The following is a 22,237-nucleotide window of genomic DNA, read 5'->3' on the forward strand; positions in this document are numbered from 1 at the left end:
ATTCGTTTAGGTATGGAAAGCGAAAGACGCCGGCCTCTCTGCCATCAGCCTGGTGAACACTCTGGGTGTAGAAGTCAGGCCAAAACGGAGCACTTTGAACTGGTAGTGTCTGTCCCCAATGACAAATCTCAGAAAGCACTGAACTTCCGATGGATCACCACATGAAAGTAGGCATCCTGAAGGTTTAGCGACACCAAGCAATCATGAGATTGCAGAGCCTGGAGATTCTCTCGTAGCATCAGTATCCTGAACTAATCCTTCCTCATGAGCTCGTTCAAATACGTGCGGTCCAGGATGGTACGGCGTCCTCCTTTTTTGGAGACCAGGAAGTACCGAGAACACCAGCCCATGCCTCTCTTGGACCGGCACCTCCTCCATTGCCCTTTTTTGAAACAGGAATCTCATTCGTCTTGGAGTTCATGCTGTTAGGGAGAATTCTCTCTTTAAGCTGAATTTCCTAACCTAGTGAGTTCCCCAGCAGCTTTGCTGGATTTCTGGAGTTTGTTTTTTTCCTCCTGCCAAGAGTGAGACTCTTTTTCTCCCACTCTTGGACATGATTTATGGTATTCCTTTGACTGGTAATGTGTTTTATGGGCTATGGCAGAGGTCTTCAAACTGTGGGGCGCGTCCCCCCAGGGGGGCGCGGCCGCATCCCAGGGGGGGCGCGAGAGCCTAGCAGCATGAAATGTAAAAAAAAAAAAGACATTTTTTTTTTATTTTGTATTTTTTTTTTTTGAGGTTGGAGGAGATGGCCAGGGGCGGTTCACATGGTCGGACTGGACCATAAAACTGACTCAGACACCAATGAAAAAGTGTCCTGCAGTTGCAAATGGATATTCATTCCTTTAGTCACAGACCATTTGAATAGTACCCAAGGGGGTGTTTTGTGTCAAAATTTAAGCAAATGGTGATATTTAAAGAATATTTATTCAGCAACCATGGTCAAAACTACTAGCTGCATAGTGAAGTAACTCAAACTGGCCCACATAAGCCAAAAAAGTGGGCCGTTTTGATTGGACTACACTAGCACTTCGCATTTTTAGTACGGGCATTGTCCTATTGCCCTATAGGCCAGTCTGAGCCTAGCAGCTCATCCACAATGGCCGAGGGGTATCCTCCCAGTGGCCCCCTCACCCATTATGGAGGATCCGAGGAGCCAGCCCAGTGAAACATTGAGCACTCCCTCAGCTGCTTTTTCCAGCTGAGGGAGTGCTCCTGGGCTGGCTAAACTGTGTGGGCCTCATTCCGAGGTGGGCGCAAAGGGATTACCAGCACCGGTGCCAGTAATCCCTTTGCGCCCTATTCCGAGGTCCCTTTGCAGCCCATCCTTAACGCCTGGTTTTACCAGGCGTTATGGACGGGACCTGCAAAGGGACTTCAGAGCTAATAACGGTACTGTAATTTACGGTACCGTTATTAGCGCCCTCCCCTTTCCCATTGAGCCCTATGGGGGCTGAAATGGGAATGGGTAATGCTTTTCAAATGGGGACTTACCGGTCCCGCAAAGGTCGGAATAGACCGGTAAATCTCATACCACCAAGTCGGTGGCGGTACCGGTATTGGTGCTAGTCATGGCGCTAATAGCGCCATGACTAGCACCAACCTCGGAATGAGGCCCTGTGTGTTTGTTTTGGTCCGAAGAGCTGATTTTGGGGATTGGGGGTAGAGTGGGGAAGGAGGGTTGTACAACAAAGGCATTTTAAAAAGGCCTTTGTTGCACAATCCCCCTGCCCACCTGCCAAAATCAGCTCTCCTTCTGAGGCACTGTGGAGCCCAGGGGACAGGGATGGTATTTATTTTACTGGATATCTATCATAGATGTCCAGTCAAAAATACCATGCTTTCCCCCTTGGCCCCCAAGCACCAATTGCAAACCGTTTGGCTTTTTACCCATTTCTTTTAAACTATGCTCTAAAATGCAACATTTTAACCAATTATTTTAAAAAAATTCAAGGGGGGGAACCCCCCGAACCTCCCTTAATTGGTTCGGACTCCCTCGCTGCGCTCGGTCGCTATGGCATTTGTATGGAAATATTTATGCCGCTCCACTTAAAAAAAAAAACAGATCCCACTGGCCCTCGCACTGTGTTGGGAATGTGGGGGGGGAGCTCAGGGACTGTGGTGGGAGCAGGATGGGCGGGAGCACTGGGATAGTGGTGGTAGCAGGGTGGGAAGAGCCCAGGGACTTGGTAGGAGTGGGATGAGGGAGCCCAGCATCCGTGATGGGAGCATTTGGGGGAGCCCAGGGACTATGCTGGGAGTAGGGTGCAGTGACGGCGCGCAATATTTCATAGCGATTTGCACATACTGTTCATTTGACATTTTTGGGGGGGCCCCGCCTGGCCAAACTTTGCTCAGGGGGGCCCAGGCCAAAAAAGTTTGAAGACCACTGGGCTATGGGGTCCTTTACTCCATAGGGTCTCATGTGTTTTTACTATGTGTGTTACACAGCACCCTCCGTGCAGTAACACAGGGGTGTCATAGTGACACCCCACCATAGACTCCATACCCTGGGACTGACTACTGTCTCCCAGGGCATGTAAAGTCACTATTGGCTTTACTGGTCCCAAATTATTAACAGAAACCTGTACAAACCATATATTGTGGATGTACTGGTTGGGGCAATTCGATTGCCCCGGGGTCTGTTAGTCGAGGGGGCACGTCTCCGTCCCCCCCTGATCGAGTTTTGGCTGGTGGCAGTGGAAACTACTTTATATTCGACCGCGAATATTTCCCTATGGGATTTTCCCATTGTTCGAGGCTACCAACTTTAATTATTTCATTCTCATAGCCTAGAACATACCGCCGGTTTATTTAATTAAAATTAATTCTCCGGTTGGTATTTTTTGCCAAGACTCGATTCTAAAATGGTGTTTGTGTTCTCTTCTGTGACTCCAACCTAAGTCGAGCCCTTTGTTCCACTTTTTGGCGGGCTTCTCCACAGAAGCCTCCAAAAGTGGTGCCACTCTGTCTGGGTACCACAGGGGGTGTGGGAGGGGGTTTAGGCACTCTGGACTGAGTTAACTTGGTAACTCAAGTCGCACTCTTGTGTGATTGGCCCAAGTGGTGAGCCGGCCGGCTCACCACTTAGCATGTTTGATTGAAAGCTAGGCTGAGTGAATGGGGGTATGCTGCATAAAAGCAGGGCTTTGGGGACTGGAACTTTAGAAGTCGCCACAGGACCTGAGAATCCGACGAGGGAGAAGCTGAGCCGACCTACCACGACGACACCACCGGTGGAGCCCTGCGGAACCGACTCACCACTTCCCGACGACAGAGAAGATCTCCCGGCTGGAGAGGCTTCTTCCCCTGACTGGTGGGCACAACCAGTTTACCTTTCTTTCTTCGCACCCCAGACCGGTTTGTGGTCGAACTGCCCGTGCCAAGCACCCCGGGGGCCGGATAGCCACTCAACACTGAACCGCGAATCACCGGACCGCTCCTTGTACCTGAGAAACTCTGCGGCTGGTTTCTTCCCTGGCAGTGCAACGGACTCCTGTCTTCCTCCACGACGAGATCCTCTCTTCCCCCGGACGAAGCACCGACTTGCATCCGCTGCCAGGAACAACTGCCCCCGCTGGAGTGTTCTCACAACTTTAAGGTACCGTGTCCGCCAGGCCTCCCTTTCTAAAGATTGCTACAAGGTAATAATAACTCCTTAACCTTCTGGACTGGGCTGGCCGCCTTGACCCTCTAACTGGTCCCTTTCTTTGGTCCAACTCCTTTTTGAACCATTACAAGACTTTTGTGCACTGCAACCGTATGACCTTGGACACATTTCGTTTCGATCCTCTTAAAGTGGATCCGGCCTACTGACTCTGAATTCACGGTTTTACTTTGCCTTCCTCTCTTGTTATGTTCTTGTAAAAGTGTTGGGATCTGTTTCAATTTGTTCTCTGCTTTTCTCTCCCTTTTTAAAACGAACTATTAGAGTGCCATCTACGTTAAGCGCTCACCGCTGTCTGAAAATAAGTGGGGCTTTACTTAAGACTTGTCTAATATTCTTTTAAGGGAGTGTATATCTTTTAGTGACCGTGTTTTTGAATTGCTTACTATTAGTGCCTGTGTGTTTTTCTAGATGTGGTTTTAAATAAATAATTATATCTCTTTTACACCAAACCCTGGTGAGTGTTTACTTGTTATAATGTGTGCTCTTGACCTATTGTGAATACCCTGTATACTGCCTAACTCTTCTTGAGGGAAGTCTGACTGCTCAGCCACAGCTACCAAGTGAATCTGTGTGGTACAGACTGCTACCAAGTGGGTTTACTGCCAAACACCTGTAGTCCTAAATCTTTTGCAGTGGTCCCAGAGGGAACTGCACAGGTTTCTGCCTAACACTGGTGTCAGCGGTGGGATTTGTATTGAGTATACACTTTAGAGTGCTTGTTGAACACTTTAGGACAACTAACCACAGAGCTTAGCACTAAAAGGCTGATTTTCTAACTATGTCTGCTATGGAGAGTTATACCCTAGAATCATTGTCTGCCAAAACTGCTGATTGCTTAAAAGTATTGTGTAGACATAAGAATCTCTCTGAGAAGGGCAAGAAAATGGAACTTATAGAAACATTGTTAGAAAACCAAAGTTTGGGTGGTACAGAGGAATCTACCCCCCCCCCCCAGCAAATGTAGAAAACAGTGATGGTATTGATTTGTATCAAAGTCTTGAGAATGAGTCAGAAGAGGAAAGTGAACCTAATGAAGTTAGCCACTCTGAGCCTATGTCTGCCTTACCTACTGGGCCTATACCAGGTCCTACATGTAACCCTGCTTATTTTGAACTTGAAAAAATGAAGCTTGAATTAGAGTACAAACGCTTTATTGCTCAATCTGAAAGAAACCAAGAGCTAGAGTTCAGAAGAATGAATGCCCAGGCTGAGCAGAAGCAAGCTGAGTTAAGACTCAGAGAAATAGAGCTTAACCATGAATTAGAAATGAAAAAGTTGTCTGTGGAAAATGCTTCTCTCTCCTCAGGTTCTTCTAGGAGTTCCAGTCCCAAAAGACCCTGGATGCCTAAAGAATTAGTGGGTATGTATGAACCTAGATTGGATGTGTTGGATTGGTTGAAAATGTTTGAGTATAATCATGGGCTCCAGGACATCACAGGGAATGAGTTACTTCCCTGGTTGTTCTCTAGGCTTCCCCCTGTTGCAACTGATGTGGTAATGGCGTTGGGGGAGGTGGATAAGAAGGATTATGAATGTGTGAAGCTAGCTTTGATAGCTAGATTTGGGAAGACCCCTTCCCAGTACCTTAAGAGGTTTAGGACCCCCAAAAAGCATGATGGTACCCCTTGGGCTACCTGGGTGAGTGAAAGTTTGAAAAACTTAGAGGGATGGATTAAGGGTTACAGAGTTAACACTTATGAAGGAATGAAGAATCTTGTAAAGTTGGAGTCAATTTATGATGCCTGCGCTCCTGAGCTCAGACAGCACTTGGCTGATTCAAAGGAATTAGATTCCAGGAAGTTAGCTAAGGCTGCTGACTTGTGGGTTGCCAACAGGGCCACTCACAAGGATTCTGGGGCTACTCAGAAAAAGGATGAGGGAAAACAGCCAACAAAGGACTCCAAAGAGAATTCTAATAATTCCAATTCCAAAGAGGGCCCCAAACAGAACCAAAAGGGTAAGCCACCAGGGAAACCACATCAGGCTAGTGTACCTCCTGGTGCCAAACCAGAAGGAGGTCAGAACAAGCCACCATTCCAGAAAGCATTTGGTAAATGCTTTGTTTGTGGCTCTACTGACCATGTGAAAGGAGATCCCAGATGTAAGGGTAAACCTTCAGGGGTCCAGCTTGTCTCCTTAGCCTTCGCTCCAGAGGAGGAAGTACAAATGGCAAGTGGAAACTTTCTATTACTGGCTGATGAACCCATTGGAGTCTCAGCCAGTGTTTCTTTAGTGTCTCTGGGTCTGTGGGAACAACAGAACTTAGATGTCTATAATTCTATCCCAGATAATACTAAAGAGTATTATAAGGACAGTGTCCAGGTGAATGGTCAGGAGACTCCTGCCATTAGGGACACTGGGGCCAGCATAACTGTGGTGAAAACATCATTTTTTCAGGCTGAGGATGTTGCTAAGGCACCCAAACGCCTCACCAAGTTAGCTGGAGGGCCTGTGCAGATGCTTCCCCAATTACCAGTTCTCATCCAGTGTAATGACATGACTGTGAAGATACCTGTCATCATACAAAGTGAGGTGCCAGGAAGGTTTCTGCTTGGTAATGACTTGAAAACTCTTGGAGTAGTGTCACACACCCCCAGACCTCCTAGTAAAAGGTTACAGGAGCTCACCAGACCTGCAAGGGAGAGAACCGTGAGAGGTACTCCCAAGGAGATGATGAAGAAAGAGATCACTCCTGCTCCACTGGAGATGTCAGCTGCTGTCTCTAAGAAAATAGAAGAAAAAGGGAAACCTAAAACTTCTAAAAAGAACCTCACAGCCAGCACTCCAGTGCAGCCAACAAGGACTTCCCCTAGGTTGTCCAACGTTACACCAGTAACCCCCCCTCCAGCTGAGGCTGAGAGGGAGGTACAACCCTGTGTGGTTGAACTAGACTCTGAAGAAGAGCTAGTGGAAGGCCAGGAACTCATTGGAGATCTGGATCCTGTTGACCATCCTGAGCTGCAGTCTTTACCGGCAGAAGGTGGACCCAACAGGGCAGACTTCAGTAAGGGACAGAGAGAATGTCCAACTCTGGAAGGTCTTCGCCACCAGGTAGATGCTCAGGCTGAAGGGCAAGAGCCTGGGAAATATAGGTTACAGTGGGAAGATGGCCTCTTCTACAGTGAACCAACCGAGTCTGCACCTGGGGACAACAAAAGACTTGTAGTACCCCAAGAGAACAGACCACAGTTCTGGCAGTTAGCCCATGAGATTCCTTTGGCTGGTCACTTGAGTTTCAAGAAGACTAAGGAAAGGCTCTCACTCTACTTTTATTGGCCAAAGATGGGGGCTGAAGTAGATAAATACTGCAGGAGCTGCCACACCTGCCAGACTTCTGGTAAGGTTGGCACCAAGAATGTGCCAAACCTTTAGTGCCTCTCCCTGTAGTGGGAGTCCCATTTGAGAGAGTTGGGATTGACATTGTTGGTCCCCTTGATCCTCCAACTTCCTCAGGCAACAGGTTTATACTTGTTGTAGTAGACCATGCTACTAGATACCCTGAGGCAATTCCTATGAGGACTGTTACAGCTCCGGCTGTGGCTAAGGCCCTCCTTGGTATTTTTACCAGGGTTGGGTTTCCTAAGGAAGTAATCTCTGACAGGGGGTCAAATTTGATGTCCCACTACATGAAGGCCATGTGGAAAACCTGCGGAGTTACTTACAAGTTCTCAACCGCATACCACCCTCAGACAAATGGGTGGTTGAAAGGTTCAACAGAACCATGAAGAGCATGATAGGTGCTTTAGAGGATCCCCTTAAAAGAAAGTGGGACCTTCTACTGCCATGCCTTCCCTTTGCTTATAGAGAAGTCCCTCAGGAGGGAGTAGGTTGTTCTCCCTTTGAACTTCTTTATGGCCATCCGGTCAGAGGTCCATTGGCCCTGATCAAGGAGGAGTTGGAGAGTGCTCCTTCCCGCAAGCCAGTCGAAGTGACTGACTATGTGATAGGCCTCCGAAGGAAAATGTCAGAAATGATGGCAGAAGCAAGTGATAACTTGAAAGCTGGACAAGCATTGGTCAAGCACTTGCACGACCAAAAGGCTAACATGGTTGAGTTTACTCAAGACCAGCTAGTTCTCGTTATGATTCCAACAAGGCAGAGGGCCTTGCAAGACAAATGGATGGGACCCTTCAAAGTTGTGGGTAAACTTGGAGAGGTCAACTATCTGGTGGACTTGGGCAACCCCAAGGAGGCTCCAACAGTCTTCCACACCAACAGACTAAAAGCGTATGTCTCCAGACCTGATGTAGGAGCTTTGCTTCTCGCATCATCAGAGGAAGAAGAAGAGAGTGAAGCTCTTCCTGATCTCCTCAGAGGCTTACCTTTAGACGAAAAGATTGAAGGAGTAAATCTCTCTTCAAATCTGACACCTGAGCAACAAGAAGAGTGCAAGTCTATGTTAAATCAGTTTGCCTCTCTGTTCTCACTTTCACCAGGCTTGACCCCTTGGGGACAGCATGACATACTCACTGGTGACTGTCTGCCAGTCAAAAGCAGAGGATATCGAATGTCAGAAAATGTAAGAACCCACATCAAAGGTGAGGTCAACAAGATGCTTGATCTCGGGGTAATAGAGCCCTCTACTAGTCCATGGTCTAGCCCAGTCGTGTTAGTACCAAAGGCAGGATCTAAAGAACTTAGATTGTGTGTGGATTATAGAGCTCTTAATGCAGTCACTAAGACTGATGCGCACCCTTTGCCAAGGACAGATGAGTTGGTGGATAGACTTGGTGCAGCCAAGTTCCATACCACATTTGACTTGACGTCAGGCTATTGGCAAATAGCCCTGACAGACCATGCCAAGGAGAAAACTGCATGTTCTAACCCAGTTGGCTTATACCAGTTTAAGGTTATGCCTTTTGGATTGAAACATGCACCTGCTACGTTTCAAAGGATGGTAAACCAGGTTCTGAATGGGATGGAGGACTTCTGCATGGCATACTTGGATGACATAGCAGTGTTCAGCAATTCCTGGGAAGAACATGTGGACCACCTGAGATATGTTTTGCAGGCTCTTGGAAAGGCCAATCTTACCATAAAGGCAAGTAAATGCCAGATTGGACAGAGTAAAGTGGTCTACCTTGGACATGAGGTAGGAGGTGGAGAAATAAGGACTTTGCCCAGTATGATTGAAGCTGTGCAAAATTGGACAACACCTACTACTCAGACCCAGGTGAGAACCTTCTTAGGTCTCACTGGGTATTACAGGAATTTCATTGAGAACTATGGGTCCATAGCTTCTCCACTGAATGTCATCTCCTCTCCAAAATTCCCTAAAAAGGTTAGGTGGAATGAGGAATGCAATCAGGCCTTTGAAACCCTGAAAAAGGCTCTTTGCCAAGCCCCAGTACTCAGAGCTCCTGACTATCACCAAACTTTCATTGTGCAAACAGATGCTTCAAATCTAGGAATAGGTGCAGTCTTCAGTCAACTGGATGGGAAAGGTAGGGAGCACCCCATTTGCTTCATCAGTAGAAAACTGAAGGATCCTGAAACAAGGTGGGCAACCATTGAACGAGAGTGTTTTGCTATTGTGTGGGCTCTGAAGACGTTTAGGCCATACTTGTATGGTTCTACATTTGTCATACAGACTGAACACCAACCCTTGAGATGGTTAATGCAAATGAAAGGGGAAAACCCAAAACTATTGAGATGGTCAATCTGCCTGCAAGGGTTTGATTTCACCATTGAGCACAGGTCAGGGTGTCACCACCAAAATGCTGATGGTCTCTCTAGGATGTATGTCATCGACTAGAGGTATGAGATTCATCCAGGAGTGGATTAAATCCTGCTGTCCCTTAGTCTGGGGGGGGGGGGGGTGAGTGTTAGGGAGAATTCTCTCTTTAAGCCGAATTTCCTAACCTAGTGAGTCCCCCCCAGCAGCTTTGCTGGATTTCTGGAGTTTTTTTTTTCCTCCTGCCAAGAGTGAGACTCTTTTTCTCCCACTCCTGGACATGATTTATGGTATTCCTTTGACTGGTAATGTGTTTTATGGGCTATGGGGTCCTTTACTCCATAGGGTCTCATGTGTTTTTACTATGTGTGTTACACAGCACCCTCCGTGCAGTAACACAGGGGTGTCATAGTGACACCCCACCATAGACTCCATACCCTGGGACTGACTACTGTCTCCCAGGGCATGTAAAGTCACCATTGGCTTTACTAGTCCCAAATTATTAACAGAAACCAGTATAAACCATCATATTGTGGACGTACTGGTCGGGGCAATTCGATTGCCCCGGGGTCTGTTAGTCGAGGGGGCACGTCTCCGTCCCCCCTGATCGAGTTTTGGCTGGTGGCAGTGGAAACTACTTTTTATATTCGACGGCGAATATTTCCCTTTGGGATTTTTCCATTGTTCGAGGCTAACAACTTTAATTATTTAATTCTCATAGTCTCGAACATACCGCCGGTTTATTTAATTAATATTAATTCTCCGGTTGGTATTTTTTGCCAAGACTCGATTCTAAAATGGCATTTGTGTTCTCTTCTGTGACTCCAACCCAAGTCGAGCCCTTTGTTCCACTTTTTGGCAGGCTTCTCCACAGAAGCCTCCAAAAGTGGTGCCACTCTGTCTGGGTACCACAGAGGGTGTGGGAGGGGGTTTAGGCACCCTGGACTGAGTTACCTTGGTAACTCAAGTCGCACTCTTGTGTGATTGGCCCAAGTGGTGTGCCGGCTGGCTCACCACTTAGCATGTTTGATTGACAGCTAGGCTGAGTGAATGGGGGTATGCTGCTTAAAACAGGGATTTGGGGACTGGAACTTCAGAAGTCGCGACAGGACCTGAGAATCCGACGAGGGAGAAGCTGAGCTGAGCCGACCTACCACGACGACACCACCGGTGGAGCCCTGCGGAACCGACTCACCACTTCCCGAAGACAGAGAAGATCTCCCGGCTGGAGAGGCTTCTTCCCCTGACTGGTGGGCACAACCAGTTTACCTTTCTTTCTTCGCACCCCAGAACGGTTTGTGGTCGAACTGCCCGTGCCAAGCACCCCGGTGGCCGGATAGCCACTCACCACTGAACCGCGAATCAACGGACCGCTCCTTGTACCTGAGAAACTCTGCGGCTGGTTTCTTCCCTGGCAGTGCAACGGACTCCTGTCTTCCTCCACGACGAGATCCTCTCTTCCCCCGGACGAAGCACCGACTTACATCCGCTGCCAGGAACAACTGCCCCTGCTGGAGTGTTCTCACCACTTTAAGGTACTGTGTCCGCTAGGCCTCCCTTTCTAAAGATTGCTACAAGGTAATAATAACTCCTTAACCTTCTGGACTGGGCTGGCCGCCTTGACCCTCTAACTGGTCCCTTTCTTTGGTCCAACTCCTTTTTGAACCATTACAAGACTTTTGTGCACTGCAACCGTGTGACCTTGGACACATTTCGTTTCGATCCTCTTAAAGCGGATCTGGCCTACTGACTCTGAATTCACGGTTTTACTTTGCCTTCCTCTCTTGTTATGTTCTTGTAAAAGTGTTGGGATCTGTTTCAATTTGTTCTCTGCTTTTCTCTCCCTTTTTAAAACGAACTATTAGAGTGCCATCTACGTTAAGCGCTCACCGCTGTCTGAAAATAAGTGGGGCTTTACTTAAGACTTGTCTAATATTCTTTTAAGGGAGTGTATATCTTTTAGTGACCGTGTTTTTGAATTGCTTACTATTCGTGCCTGTGTGTTTTTCTAGATGTGGTTTTAAATAAATAATTATATCTCTTTTACACCAAGCTCTGGCCAGTGTTTACTTGTTCTATTGTGTGCTCTTGACCTATTGTGAATACTCTGTATACTGCCTAACTCTTCTTGAGGGAAGTCTGACTGCTCAACTACAGCTACCAAGTGAATCTGTGTGGTACAGACTGCTACCAAGTGGGTTTACTGCCAAACACATGTAGTCCTAAATCTTTTGCAGTGGTCCCAGAGGGAACTGCACAGGTTTCTGCCTAACACATGCTCAGGGTGTCGAGGAAGAATAACCGGTAGTCTGTCCAGGGGCTTCTTGATGAATGGTGTGTAATAGCCTTGTTGCACCAACTGGAGAACCCAAGCGTTGGCGGTAATCTCCTACCTGCTGGAGTGCCCGCAGACTCTTTGTTCTACCGAAGAAGCAGGAGGGAAGAACTCAAAGAGGTTTCAAAGACATGGGGCAGCCTTTTCTGAAACCCAGCCAGGGCAAAAGAACCTCTTTTGCCCTAGTTTGGCCTGTGGCAACTGCGCCCTTCTCACAAAGGGAGTATAGCATCGTAAACCATCAACTCAGAAAGAATTTGACAGAATCAACACATTTTTTATTGAAAAATAGACAAAATCAGAGAGACCATCATATCAACCTCTGACAACATTAGCATCCCCCTGCACACACACCACCCCTCTGGACCAAATTCTCAACTCTATTTGACCTGGATCTCCTAAAAATCATTGCATCCCTCAAACCTACTTCTTACTCTGATGATATAATTCCGGTCTCCATCATTAAGCAAATGACGGGCCCGGTGCCCAATGCGCTCCTCAGCATCATCAATGCCTCCCTCGCAGATGAATCATTCCAGGATACCCTCAATACTGGTCTCATACGACTTCTTGAAAAAAACAACCCTGGATCCCGACGACCTGGCCAACTACAGGCCCATTACGAACCTCCCGTTTATTGGCAAAATCTTGAAAAAAGTAGTTGCTACACAACCTCTCGCCAGAATCGAACAACTCAACCTCCTAAATGACTATCAGTCAGGGTATAGCATCGAGACAGCCACCATCCAGGTGGTGGATGATCCTCTCCAAATCTTGAATAGGTGTGACTCATGCCTCCTCGACCGCCTTGACAGCATCAACCACTGCATCCTTCTTTCCCTCCCTGCTGACAGGCTGGGATTCTCTGGCACTGTCCTGAATTGGTTTACCTCATACCTCTCAGGCAGACACCAAGCTGTCCAGATTAACTTGTTGCGTTCTAACAGACTCCAGGTCTTCTGGGGAGTCCCCCAAGGCTCCATCCTCTCACCAATCCTTATTAACACTTACATGGAGCCTCTGGGCACTCTCCTCAAAGATCCCAATATAGCCACCCATCAATATGAAGACGATACTCAGTTGTACATGAGAGTAAATAGTGTGCAAGACATCATTTGTATCCGCGATTACCTAGCCATAATCCAGTCTTAGATGTCGACTGCCTACTTGAAATTAAACCCATCCAAGACTGAATTCGTCCTCATCACCCTGCCTGCTAAAAAAATAACTTGTCCAACAATGGCTCAATGATATGCGCTGAGAAGGAATTGATCCACAATTCTCAGACTCAGCAAAGTCCTTACACTTCACCATTGGCAGAAATCTGTCCTTCCAGAAACACAAAGCCAAGAAGGCCCAAATAGCCTGGCTCATAATCTCTACCCTACGAAAAAACTTCAAACCCTTCATCCTGCCGAAGGACTTCCGAACTGTAGTGCAGGCCCTTGTGGTCTCGCACATCGATGGTGGAAATGCTCTCCTGACAGGGCTCCCAGCTGCTCACTTGGCTCTCCTAAAAGCAGTCCACCACGCTACGGCACACGTTATTACGGGAGCATGGACAGTTGACCAAATTACCCCAATCCTACCCAAACTACATTGGCTTCCACTCCAAGCCAGCATACTGTTCAAGACTGGATAAATCATCTACAAAGCAGTCACGAGTAGCAAAGCAGCTTACTTGGCGGCTAAGCTTCACATATCTGGTGGCACACGCTCCTTGCACAGCAAATCGACCAATCGGTTTGAATCACAACTTGTACGCAAAGAGAGCACCTACAAACAATCCTTCTCTTGTCATGCACCCTCTGGAATCCGATCCCGGTGGTGGCTCGGAATGCCCCCACCGTTCTCCAATTTCGCAAATCTCTCAAAACATGGCTCTTTCAACAACACCTGGCCAAGAACTTATTACAATGGACGCACATACCGACACACAGACCCCACAGCACTGTGCTACTGTTAAAAGATGACAGCACAAATGTTGGATATCCACACTCTGTACAGCGCTCTGTCACTCTCAAGGTAGATCTGCGCTTTAAACAGTAAAATAAAAAATAAAAAACATCTGCCTGGTGAACAGAAACAAAAAGGATTGGCTTTTGTTAGGCTGCTTGTCTGCAGTCCCAGCCATTTTGCAGTTATTCTCAATTCTTTAAGCCTCTCCAGGGAGTTGTCAGCCCTTGGTCCAAAGAGGTGCTCATCAAAAGGACATGCCGAGGGAGCTTTGACTTTACCTCAAACGAAAATCCGGACCATCATAGGTATGAAGCTCCCTGGAGGACCGTTGATGTACCCATCGACTTCCCAACACAATCTGCTGTGTCAAGGCCAGCCTTGTGGGCTTGGCAAAACACTTCCTCCTCATCATTCATTATGTCCAGGAAGCCGACTCTAATCTAGATTTCCGGCAAATGAGTGACCGCCTCCAAGATTACTGTCCAGAGAACAAGGGAATATTTTGCTAAACCACAAGATGCACTGACTGCCTTCAGGGTTATGCATCTGGAGGCAAAAATCTTCTTCGACAGCATGTTTGTCTTCTTTGAGTTCGAGTCTGTATGGGGATTTGACGTTGAGGGCCTCGAGTTTACAGTTGTGGCCTGAACCACCAGCACTTTGGGGTTCGGTTGTGTGAAGAGGAAAAGACGATAACCCCGGCTGGTTTGTACTTTGTGTGAGCTCCCTATTGACCCATGGCATCAAGCTTCCATAGGGTCGCCATAAGGCTAGCTATTGCCACTTTGAACGGCAAGGCCGGTTCTGACTGCGGCCATTTGTCTAGGATATTTGTGAGCTTGTATTGCAACAGGGGTCTCGACTGAGCTCCGAAGCAGACAACCACTTTCTCAATAACCTTACGGTATTGAGCATCGAGGTGCACGTGCGGCACCACTTGACGTACCTCGATGTCGGGATGCATCTAGCCCGGTGGCGTCGCGTAGGCCTGACGCCAGGTCCATATGCTCTTCTTGATCGGCCATTAAGTCTAGAACGCGGCAGAGCCACGCTCCCAGGGGATGGGCCCCTCCTCCTTCTTCATCAGAGATGGACCCCATGGACACAAAAAAGTCTGTTCTGAACTCAGGGACAATAGCCCCGGGCCGATGCTGAAAGATAAATGCTGGCTTGCATGCCCGATGCCTCTGCTGCGGGTGGTACCGAATTTGGGGCCTTCTGTGGTTTTCCTAGTGGTCAATCTTGTGGCCCTTATATGACCTTATGGTGCGGTCGTTAAAACCCCAGAGGAATCTGAATTGCGCCTATGTTTCTGCTTTTTTTTGTGTGAGGGAGGGTGACAAAGAGTGGTGGGACTCACTGCGAGAGTGAAACTTCTTTTTTCATCTTTTATGTCACGTATATTTTCGGTCATCTTTTTTCTCAAGGGTGGCTGCCTCGGTGTCGACTCCCAAGGATTTAGTGGCAGACCTGGCAAAGGGGGTCTGTCTAGAGCCAGCTTGGCTGAGCACTCTCAGGGTCTTCATATTCATAGATTGACAGGAGCCACACTGCTCTGTGTCATGTTCCACAACTTGACATCACACACAAATGTTGTGTGAGCCAGTGATGGACATTTTGGAGTTGCAGTGCCAGCAGTGCTTGAATCCCAAAGGCTTGGGCCAGACATACTGACACCTAAAAAATTGTTAAAGTGAGCCGTGTTCCGAACAGCGTGCTGAGCATACGGAACAAATTAACTATGGTATGGGGGTGTATTGCATGTTACAAGTACGATAAGTAGTGATGCGGTCAAGGTGCCGTAAGTAGTGATGTGGTAACGGTGCGAAAGAATCACAGAGACAATACTGAGCCGCACTACGTCCTGTCCACAATTTTCAGAGCAACTGCCACTGAGGGGGATCATCTATCAAGATGAGGAATCTGTGGGAGAATGCAATCCATTGAAAGGGGATAGCCATGATCATTGCATAGACATCGGGCGAGAAACCAGAAAGTGCAGCCATCCGTGGCACCTGAAACTTGCGGTTGTCACCATTCCCCTGTCCACTGCAACAATGCAGTATAGACACGCATGGCTAGATTATATGCCTAGAGGCTTTAAAACCATCCACAAACTGCTATCGGCCCAAGGTGGTGGCGGTATTCATGGAACAGGGCCAAAAACAAAGTCCCTGAGGCGAATACCTTTTGGCCATAGAGTCTATCCTTTGGGACTCTCAGTCTGGTTGAAAGGTCAGAAACGCATTGGGGAATCTCTTGGAGTTGAATGCATTAAACACGAGAGAGTGTGCTGTTTGTCGAAAAGACAAGAAGCGTTCCCTCTGACTGGACTGTACTTAAACAGTTTCTGTTTAGGGATGGGAAGGACATTGGTTTCTAGGAAATGTCCATGATGGGGTCTGTTAGGAAAGATTTCCAATTCATGTGTAATTCTCCCTCCAGTTGTGTACCCCCAACTTTTTGCTGCTGTTAAACACCATAGTCTGACTTTGCCAGAGGAGCACAGCCTTCTGCTGCACTCCCCTGGGCTTATCGCTCACTTTATTATGGGGAAACTGCCATGCCCTTACAGGCAGTCAGTACTGGGAGACTTTGTTTCCCTTAGTCCTTGTCATTGTTGCAACATGTTGCAAATGCACAATATACATTCCAGTATAGTGCACTTGGGTCTTCCTATCATTTCTAAAGGCCCTAGATACTCTCGAAGGATTTTTTAGGAGAAGTGCAGGTGTGCCTTGGACAGGGCTGGGGGCAGCTTATCTTTTCATGCATTTTGAACTCTTTCCTGCCAGGTAAACCGTGTTTACCGCGTCTGGCACAAATAGGTGGCCTGGCTCCCAAATGGCCATGCCACAAGGTTCTTTGTCATGTCCTTTGGCCATCTTGTCCCTTCACCTTCCCCAGGTCGAGCCGACCCGAGTCAGTCCTTATTTGGGCATGCATTATCCCACGAAACGCCAAGCTTTTGCAGGCTTCTGCATGCCTTGTGTGTGTGCTTCCAGGATGTGGGCTGGGCTGTCTGGTTCCAATAGACATCCTGGGTACCAGAGAGTCTGGTGCACTGTGAATGCCTGGGACCACTGTGGTCCGTGATTGGTCCATGTATAGTGTGCCTGCATGTGAGCAGATCTCCAATTGGGTCCTCTTCGTTTTGGCGCGAAGGAGATTCTGGATAAGAGAAGGCTCCAAACACCCATACCATGTCAATCTCTTGCGTTCTCACTGAAAGAAGGATAGGATCCAAGAATCCTGAAACTAAGAAGCAAAGTCGAGGAACCGTTGATGACCCACTGGAAGGTTTGGCACCCTGAGCCTGCTGTCGTCCTGCTGGATACCTCTGCATCTAATAGAACTAGAAGGTCTGAGAAGGCGCTTCGATCCACTGGAATAGTGGGACCAACTATTCTCTGCATCTTCATCAAACCCTGCAAGTAAGCCTTCTCGGAAGAGTCGCTGGGCCAACCAGTGGGCTGACCAATTTACGCAGGACCTTTGCCTTGATACCACTGCTGTTTCGAGGAGACCCTCGAAACTTGGTACATCGCTAGCTCTGTGTTCAAGGCACTGACACCGAATTTCGTACACTTGGCGTTCCCAGGTCTGGAGTAAAGAGGGAGAGCCTGATCCGGCGTGAACACGGTTACTGTTTCGCCCAGCCGTGGTGACGACCTTTGCAGGTGCGCTGATGCTGTGCCCCTCTTGCCCCTGAAGTCTGCTACAGTGAAACTGGCCTGATCCATCCACCAGGAGCGGAGAGATGGTCACTGTCCCGTTTGGGAATCAATGCTGTAACTTTGTTGGTGAAAGCCGCAGAGCCACGAGATTGCTGCATTCAAACCTGCAACCTAATTGGACTCGACTGCTGAAGTTTGGTCCGGAGTGACCAGGGGTCGGTGAGTAATTGCAACCCTTACTGGTGGCCCCTAGCGAATCCATCAATTTTTACGCACGAGTGGCCCCTGAGGGCCCTTCTCCTTTTCGCAGATAGCCAGAGCTATCAAACTATTCCCAACTCTTGGAACCTGCTCTGCCCTGTTGGGGAGACCCTCCTGGAATAGTGGGAACTTATTTTGCATCCTCACCTGCCTTCCTGAGCTGCTACAGACCCTCCAAAAGACCACTTCGCCCATCTGCACTACCACGTGCGCCAGCATTGCAAGTACATTTGAGCAATAGGCTCCTCTCATCGTAGGGACTGGACTGCCTTTCAGTTAGGATTGTGATTACTGCAGAACTGTCTAAAGACTGCAGTACCTGCTTCCTTCCCTTTTCTAGGTTGTGGACCCATTTCGTGCATAAACCCTTTAGGCTCCTTTGGTCTTGTATATATGTATTTTAGTAGGATTGTGTTGGTTTAAAAGTGTTACTGTTAATTACTGTTAATAACTATTGTGTTGAAACTCAAAGGCCTTGAATACATGTATTTGTATTTTTAATATATATACACCTGACTGGGAGTGATTTGTAAGTGTCCTTTACTCTGTGTGCTCATTGAGGTCTTTCAGTCTTACTCCATTGTCTGCCGCATCCACTAACTGTATATTCAGGGCCTTAACCACCCTTCCACCCTTCTCATAAAGGTCATATATGACATGAATTCTACATTTGGGGCCATTAGTACCCTTTTTTTGAGGACACTTCAGGCGATGCGCCTCATTACACGATTGCTGGTAAAACCTGCTGCTAGCCGGCGGGTTACCGGCAACCCCGTAACACTGTTACAGCCGCCTGAAATCCCGGTGCTACCGGGATATCAAAAAGGGCGGCGGTACGGTAAATCCCCATTCCCATGGGTTTTGAATATGGGCAGCATGGTGAAAGGCTGATAGGGTTCCATGGGAATGGAGACACGGAAGCATCGGCACCGTTGTTAACGGTGCCAGTGCTTCAGTGAAAAATATCAGTAGGGGAGCTGAACTCCCGGCAGGTCAGGTTCAGTGCCCCTACCAGCATACTTAAGTATTTGGCGGTCCGGAAAAGGGTACCAGTACATTATTTCCAGACCGCCAAAGCCAGAATTAGGGCTTATGTGTCCATGCCACTGGCATTCTGTAGGTTTTTTAGGTCCTCAACCACCTCACCTTACCTCAAAATCAACTCTGGCTCTGCAGTAATGTTCCTCCCAATCACCAATATCTAAGTGATCACCACCGTCTAGGGGTCATCCACCTTTCTACGTGACATCCTGGTTGCATCCTGCACTCCAAAACAAACAGGCTTCCACCTAACCTCCAGCTATTTCTGTGGTGCCAGAGTCGACTCTGTACCAGTGCCGAGCCAAACTATATGCACTGCTCTCAACTCCACAGAGTCAGTGGAGGAGTCCCTGACAAATAGGTGTATGAGAGCTCTTGGTTCATCTACCCCTTCGGGGATGTCAAGCGCATGCAGTGTCACGTGGCACCCTATATCTGGATCTGAGCTGGTTTTTAGGCATGGTGGGCGAGGGGGTGAATTTCACCAGCTATTCCAGCATTTCGGTAAACATGGCTAGCATCGCTCTGCAGATTGACTCCAAGAACCGAGGCGCCACTGGCAGTTCCATATCAGCCATCACCACTGACGTAACGGGAGTCCCACTCATCCTTTTCTTCTTTTTCTCTGCCCCCTCAGGCTTTACGAATGTAACATGAGGCCGCCTTGGGAGGAATTATCTTAAAAAGATCTAGGACACCTAAATCGTTTATTTTGAACAAGTCATCTGACTACATACAAATGTGATAACATTAAACAACATCAAACAATTTTGGTAAGCAGTGTTTTACCTAAAAAAGACTAAAAGACATTATAAAACGTGCCATACCTGAAGATACTTTTCGAACCGGACATTTTTTGAAGTGCAAGGAATTGGTCTCTTTTTAGCCAGCCTGTAGGTTTTGCTTATTTCTGGCGTTGGGGGACACCTGTTCTGTTTTTCCATCAATGGAATCATAAATAAAGACGTGGTGAGGATGTTTTCAGACTAAAGGGATAGAAGGGAAACGGAAAGGGAAACATGTCATACAAATTATTTGCCTCAATGTTCCATAATTATTTAACGGTTAGTGCTTATTTAAAAACAAAACAAAGAGCCCTGTCTGCCACAAGGTATGCTCTTCAATTACTCAACATAGTATGAGGCATTTAAATTGCTGTTTACACATTATAAACATTTCATTTTATTGCTTTTATTTTTTAAATATGTTCATTTTATATTAGTAACAGGGCCACATAATAGAGTCAATCTGTAAGACTTGTTAGCATCTTCTGCAGGTGCAACACATTTTGCAGTCTGATTCTGAGAGTTAGGCGCTACTTTAGAGTTCCACAGTTTCAATCCCGGAGCCTGGTGTAGTCTGTCCGGCAACACTGGTACTCTGCGTTCATATTCTGACTCTGATATAGCCCTTTAGGTAGTTTTCTGGGTTAGGGACCCTTACTCAACCACCCTTTGGACATCAGGAAGTGGCCAGACCAATTCAGTTCCGAGTGGTTTGCTTCCCCACATAAAAAAATGAGGGGATTCCCCTGTCACCCCCACCTGCCCACCTCTCTAAGGAAGAGGACAGTCACAGCACACAGACTAAGCACTGGCCCTATAAAAGGAATCCGGCTCTGCCCAAAATATTCATAATGCACAACTGCCCATGTCACAGAAGAAACCAGTCCCTTATTCTGGTGTCACAAAAGTCAACTAGCGTGGCCCTTCTTAGAAAGGCCAACTTAAGAAGGGAAAGGAGTGCAATCCCGTTAAGGAAACGCCACATTCAGAACATACAGAGTCAGTTAGTATATGTTATGTCATTAGGATTTATAGCATGCAGTGCTACCATTTGCATGGTCTCCATGTGCAAGTGCTCTGGTAAGATCTGAAAGAGTCGAGGGGGGGGGAATTATCGGGGAAAGACGGAAAACGCAAGGTAGCTTTGCTGTTGTGTTGAGGCATGCAGAACGAAATACCCTTAGCTCTGTGTGCGGGTTTCTTTCTATGTGTCAATTGACAAGAGTATAGAGGCATATGTATCGACTTGCAAGCTTGTTTTGGTTGGATACAATGGCCAAGAATGTGATGTGTAAGTTGGTTGCAGAGGTGTAGCATTCTGTTGTTTGATGACTTTTAGGAGTGTTATACTAGCACCTTGGAGCAACCAGACTCCATAGGTGGCGCCTTATCCACTTCCCATAAGCAAATAAATATTATTAAATTGCCATGTGTCAGTTGCTTAGATGGTATGCGTATAATGTGTTTGAGCGTAGAGGATGAGAGTGTTAATGCAGGGAGGCTAGTGGAGGTCCCTGTGGGCAACTTGGACCATAAATCAGATGTGGCCATGGCAATATGACGGAATTGGTGCCACTTGGGAAATGCCTCAGTTATTGTGCGCTTTGTGTACACTTGAGAGGGCTGGTATCTCTGGCTTTGGACAATGGGCAGCAGCTGTTCCTGTATGAGAGCGGAGGAACAGAGGGAGTTGTGGAAGAAACATCAGGAATGCAGTGCCACATACCAAGCACATAGTGGGTGAGCATAGTTTGCGAGTGAAGTTCAGAGTATGTATTCCAGAGAGGGCAGAGGCTGGAGGGGTTCCAAGGAACAACTTGGCATGCTATGAGGTCAAGGTGTAGTGTCTAGGAGCCAGTCACACAAATTACACTGGGAAACAGATAGGACAAAATAAACATATAATTAAAAATAGTGGGGGCACACATTGCAATGGAGCAACTGCGGCTTTTTGCTGTAGTGCCAGCTTGGGCATTGGATTCCTTTACATTTCACGGATGACCCACTGGGCTAAACAATGCAGATATTGTAGAACTTAAAAAGTCTCTTCAAGGCTTGATGAGCAAGGTCATGTATGCTTCTGAACAGCAACTACACAGGGGGCTTGCAGTTCGCAAGCATAGTGAACATAGTGTCCGAGGGGAAGCGATAATCACTGTAGTTACACTCATCAATCCCCATGGAATTTGCAAAAGTTGAAAAACCATACCAGAGTTACACAGCTACCTGGAGATGTAAACTTTCAAAAGAACTACCTCCCCCAAAGATATCAATCCATGCCTTTAAAGGTGTGATCCCTCCTTGGGCCCCCTCAATAGGCCTGGGTGCGTCAATTAGAGGGAGGCAATCACAAGCCTCTACTAATTCTCAAACACAGATGCAAATCCCCCCTCAAAGCCCAACCCAGGGAGAGGGTTGGCCTTAGTATAGAACCCCAGTCAGTGTGGGAACTTGGAGCAGGAGCTACTCTAGAGATTTTAGTGACAGTTAAGGAGAGGAATTAGCCTTTAAGGAGAGAGGAGGTAGTCTGTAAGGAGAGATGAGCCTCAAGAAAGAAGGGGTCATGGTGTAAAACACTACAGGCCCAGGAACCCATACTTAGTGTCCCTGCTACTCAGGAACCGGAGCCATGGACAAATAGCATAGGTAAGGACGACTACAGTTCCCAGTAATGATTCCAGGTATTCGGAAAGTGGAGGAACTGTCAAACAATATAATTAACGGTGAGTTCCACGAACCTGCAGAGTTCAAGAAACAGCAAAAGTAACTATCAATAGCATACCCCTAAATAGGAAGCAAGAGAGTGAAGGCTTGAGTACCACATGTTGCTGCAAC

The 22,237-nt window shown here is 47.4% G+C and overlaps 1 protein-coding gene across 1 annotated transcript in view; it reads right to left on the minus strand.

The window, feature by feature from the left end:
• The window catches only part of MYBL1 (MYB proto-oncogene like 1), an 898,417-nt gene that overhangs the window by 65,219 nt on the left and 810,961 nt on the right, over nt 1-22,237 (minus strand). Inside the window, exon 15 of the mRNA XM_069621133.1 lies at nt 19,445-19,603. Within this exon, the coding sequence (XP_069477234.1) occupies nt 19,445-19,603 (159 nt within the window). The remainder of the gene's footprint in view (nt 1-19,444; nt 19,604-22,237) is intronic.

Source organism: Ambystoma mexicanum, chromosome 5q (genome assembly GCF_040938575.1).
Source record: "Ambystoma mexicanum isolate Mex_15411 chromosome 5q, UKY_AmexF1_1, whole genome shotgun sequence".
Taxonomy (NCBI): domain Eukaryota; kingdom Metazoa; phylum Chordata; class Amphibia; order Caudata; family Ambystomatidae; genus Ambystoma; species Ambystoma mexicanum.